Genomic DNA, 4,979 nt, shown 5'->3' on the forward strand with positions numbered 1-4,979 from the left:
CAATTAAAGAAAGAAAAGGGAGGTCGTGGGCTTCCCTGTCTACGAGAATATTATTGTGCAGCTCAGTTAAGACCGCTGATTTGTCTCTGTTGTCCAAACTACACCGCCGGATGGAAAGATGTTGAAGGAACAATAGTAAAAGAAATACCAGTTTCAGCTTTAATATTGGACATAAAATTGCAGAATAAAATACATATGGCAGATAAACCTATACTACAAATAATGATATCAGCTTGGAAAGAAGTAATAAAAATTGGTGGTTTGGAAAATGCCTCTAAGGTTTTAAGATGGTGTGCATATTATTCAGATTTTACTCCAAATCAATATGATAATAGATTCAAAAACTGGATTTCAAAAGGTATAACCAATTATTATTCATTTGTCCATAAGGGTGCATTTCAAAGCTTTGAATCTTTAAGGAGTAAACATGACTTGGGATCTGATGATTTTTTTAGATATCTACAGATCAGAAATTATTTTAATCAAAACTTAAAAGTGAACCTAAACGAATTACAATTTGTAGAAACATTCTTATTACTAACCAAATCTGAAGTGCAAAGCAAAATTATTTCTAAATTATATAACAGCATCCGGCGGTGTAAAAACGACAGCACTCTGTATATTAAAGCGAAGTGGGAAAAGGAGGGTAATTTGACAATTACAGAGAAGTGTTGGGCTCACGCATGCAAGATACAGTGGGCTACCACTGGGTCTAACGTTTGACGTGAATTTTGCTGGAAAAGCATTATGAGATTTTTCATTACCCCTGCTCAACAAAGATATCGAGGAATAGGTGATAAATGTTGGAGATGTGGGGGAGATGGAGCTAACCATTTCCACATCTTTTGGGACTGTAAAGATATTCGCCAGTATTGGTCTCTAATCCATGATAATTTACAAAATGTTTTTTCATTTGTTTTTCCTTCAACTTTTGAGACCATGATCTTTTTGTTTTTTAAACAGGTTTTGCCTAAACATGATTTCATTTTCATTTTGCTGACTCATTACTTCCACAGTAGGAGGATCTCAAATTCATTATAATCAGACAAAGTCAATCAAATGCCACGATGGATCATTTGTTCATGGTGTTTACACTTATTTGTGAAATATTGTTTCGTTATAACATTATTCATATTTTATCTTTAAGCTGGGCTATCCTGAGGCTCAGTGCATCTTTCGCTCTTAAACTCCTCCTACAAACTCAGACTCTGCTCCTGCAAACCTCAGGTGGGCTTTGTTTCAATCTGGCAAAAGAATATTTGAATGTTTTGCATCTCTTTGTGCTTTGTGACATTTAGTGAAGATATGTGAGACTTTTTTGAGTCATGAGCTACTTTTATTTTAATTAATATAAAAACAGTTTATGTACTTAATAACTTCTAACTGTCGAAAACAATGAATTAAAAAAAGATATAAAATTAGTATAAAGAATATATAAAGAAGAGTATATAAAACATTTATTAACACACAAGCTTGGAGCTCATATGTTTTAATTAAGCTCCATATATCTCAATAGACAGACAGATAAAAAACATGAATCACTTGTAATGATTAGAAACTTGATAGAATTTCAAATCTAGTTTGGGGAGTCATTCAGTGAGAAACAGTGAAATGATTTTCCATGTGAAAAGGTGGACAGCAGAAACAGAAAGAAACAGTGAAACTAAAAGAGAAACAAAGAGCTTTGGAACAACGAGGCAGCAGGAGGACAGCTGCAGTTTAACAGCTTCAACTCACTGACAGGAAACAACATTAGAAACATCATCATCCTCAACTCATCTGCTGCACTGACACTGACACCTTCAACGGACACACCTTCACTTCATCATCAACAGTGCGAATGTATGGAAACATCCTGTGAGTGAAAGTGTGTGTGAAGGTGTGTATGTGTGTGTTAGTATCAGGATCAGAGAACGACAGCTTTCCTCTGTTCCAGTCCAGATTCACTCTGATCCTCTGGAGCTTCTTCTGGACTGAGAGAACAGTTTTAGCGGATGGTGAGAATGCAAAATATTTACTTGTATTGAACACTATTCCCCAAAATCCAGACAGTATGCTTCCCTTCCTCTGCATAGACTCTGCAAATACACCCAGTGCCCACCGTATACTGTCTCCAACATCAACATCCCAGCTGTGACTCCCTGAGTTAAAGCCCTCAGAGCCCAGGACAGAGATGTAATAATCAAACCTCTCTGGATTATCAGGAAGCTGCTGCCTCTCTCCTCCTCGTCTCACACTGGTCAGATCTTCAGACAGGATGAGTTTTGGATGAGCAGTGTTTGGGTCCAGAATGAGAGGAGTGTAGGAGACCATGTCCTTCATCTTGTTCCAGATGTTGAAGGTCAGGTTGCCCAGGTGTTTGGCCTGGTCTATCAGAGCTCCTGAGGGCAGCTGTGGATCATCCAGCAGGGGGCAGCGCTGGACTCTTTCCACTGCAGCCTTGTAGTTGTGCAGGAATGAGATGTCTTCAGCTCTCAGCTCCTCCTCTGTGGCTCTGACTGTGTCTGAAAGAGCTGCTATCTCTCTGCTCAGAGCCTCCATCTTCTCCTTCATCATCCCACTCTTCTGCTCCTCTTCCTCCCTCAGTGCAGCCAGCCTGGCCTCCTCTTCCTCTGCTAGAAACTGCTGAAGCTTCTTAAACTGCTCCTTAATCTGCCTCTCTGTGTGTCGGGCCTGGACCTTAATGTGTTCTGCTGTTTGATCAAACTTCACTTGAACTCGTTTGCAAACCTTTAACTTCTCCTTTAAGGGCTCCAGAGTTTCCTGAAGTTCCTTCTTGTGTTGTTGTGCAGCTTCATCGATGGGTCTGAATCTGTGATTGGTGTGTTTTTCTGAGTCTCTGCAGACGACACACACTGGCTGCTGATGGTCCAGACAGAAGAGTTTGAGTTTCTCAGAGTGCAGACTGCAGAGATCCTCTGAAGCTCTCTCCTGTAAGAACGACTCACACAGGTTCTTTAAAGCTCGGTTTAAAGGTGGATGCTTCTTTGAAGATATTTCCTTACAAACTGGACACTCACGTTCCCCTTTCTCTCTCCACCATCTCTTCAGACAGTCTTTACAGAAGCTGTGGCTACATGACAGAAGAACAGGATCTCTGAAGACCTCCTGACAGACCGGACAGCAGAGAGCCTCCTCTGAGCTGGAAGCCATTGAGTCTGTGAGTGAAGCTGAAAACAGCAGACAGGAAGTACAGTCAGTCCTGGCTCCCCTCCCTCCTCTACCACCTTCACTGAAACTTGCTTTGAGTCGTGTTTTTGCTCAAACTCACATTCAGTGTGTGGAGCGTCAGCAGCTTGAAGCAGCAGTGTTGGAGTTTTCCACTTTTCTCTCCTGTAGCTGGACTCACTCAGAGGAAGCTGCTAGTTTGGTCTGAGCTCAGTCTGATCGTCTGTGCGTCTCTCTGCACTGAGGACGAAGAACTTCCTGTTTCTTCTTCTTCTTTCTTACAGTTGTACTAGCGGTTGGCAAACAATTGAAAGGTGCATTACCGCCACCAAGTGGTATGGAGTATGGTCTGGAACGACGCTCGAAAAAAAAAAAGCCAGTTTCCTGGTTTGTTGCGTGTTAAACACGTGGGGGCGGGGGCGGAGCTTCATTTAACTTCCTCTTATAAATGTGTGAGTGTGACAGCAGAGCGCAGACTGTCACCGCAGGTCAAAAAGTAAACATTTTGTGAAGTTCAGAAAATAAAGCATGACTCAGTGTTGCAGCTGTTTGGCAGTTTTTCTTTCAAACTTTCTTCTGATTATTAGAAGGGCTCGCCCCGCCCGCAGACTGTGGACCAATAGGAGAGCTGGCCCACTGTAGACTACCAATCGTCTGTCGACGGAAGTTGCGTCACCAGAAAACAACAATGGCACCTCCGCTATGGTTTTTTTTAAATTAAACTTTATTTACAAACAACAGTTTAACATACAAGGCACCATCATTAATCCGATTATGTTACATCCTCGGTTGAGCATTATAGCAAAACAAACAAACAAACAATATGAACAAAAAAAAAAAAACCCAAAAACAACAACAATAAGCACAAAGTTAAAAGAGTTAGCACAAAAATAAAGAACAGTCATTGAAGGATTCGAACCAAAGGCAAAAACTAACGTGCAAAAAAAGGGCAGTCGTGATTATAAAATAGGGAGTTTTTTGTTTTTTTTAACATAGGTTAAACTCTTTAAATAAAACAACAAGTTTATGGGCTTTCTTGTTATTCACAAGTTTCAGCGATTTAGCCCAGAGTCTAAAGTCATTCAGCCATCTGTTTATACATGGTTTAGCTTTAAAGTATCTGCATTTGTGAATAAAAAATTTTCCCATTAACAAAATCGTCCTAATCAACAGGTCAAAATCTGCATTCTCAGCAAGTATTCCAAATTTTATTACTGTCACCGTCAAATGTGGTAACTGAATTCTCCTGGACTGTAGCCAGCTCCACATGTCAGTCCAGAAGGAGTGCACTGATTCACAGTTGAAAAACAAGTGATCCAGACTTTCAATATCATTTTCACAAAATGTGCAGGCGTTCACATCTAAATTAAATTTCCGTCTTAAGAATTCATTGGTTGGATAAACCTCATTAATGATTTTAAAGTGAACCTCTTTTGCTTTAGGGGAAAGAGGAAGTGAAATATACTTTTTTCTTATCGCCTTAACCTCCATGGTCTCAAATTCTTTAAGGATATAATTTCTTTTAACCGGATTAGGGCAAATGTCGTTGATCAAAATATTCCTGATCACTTTGTTTGTAAACCTGCTGTCACCAAATTCAACTCCAGCTATGCAGAGCTGCCTCAGTCCAGGAGAAATTTTAGAGTGCACAATATCTTCTTTTATCATTGATCTCAAAGGGACTGGAATGGCTTTCACTAGTGTTGGGGGAAAACTCTGTAAAAAACCCAGGAGAAATAAAGACACAATGAGACAAAGTTACTTTCTTTGCTAAACGTGTACACGGGTGAGCTGCTGAGAACAACTCACGT

General features: G+C 40.1%; 1 protein-coding gene across 1 annotated transcript; it reads right to left on the reverse strand.

Annotated features, from left to right (window-relative positions):
- Window positions 1-1,314: 1,314 nt before the first annotated feature.
- LOC146578348 (nuclear factor 7, ovary-like) lies at window positions 1,315-3,410 on the reverse strand. Its single transcript, XM_085258521.1, has 2 exons — window positions 3,272-3,410; window positions 1,315-3,170 (listed from the first exon to the last, which is right to left on the reverse strand). Exon 2 carries the CDS (start codon window positions 3,151-3,153, stop codon window positions 1,771-1,773), a length of 1,383 nt encoding a protein of 460 aa, XP_085114647.1. The 5' UTR covers window positions 3,154-3,170; window positions 3,272-3,410; the 3' UTR covers window positions 1,315-1,770.
- Window positions 3,411-4,979: the final 1,569 nt, after the last annotated feature.

Source organism: Mchenga conophoros, linkage group LG3, assembly GCF_057382185.1.
Source record: "Mchenga conophoros isolate Kocher_MC1m ecotype Shallow Benthic linkage group LG3, M_conophoros_male_GT1.1, whole genome shotgun sequence".
NCBI lineage: Eukaryota > Metazoa > Chordata > Actinopteri > Cichliformes > Cichlidae > Mchenga > Mchenga conophoros.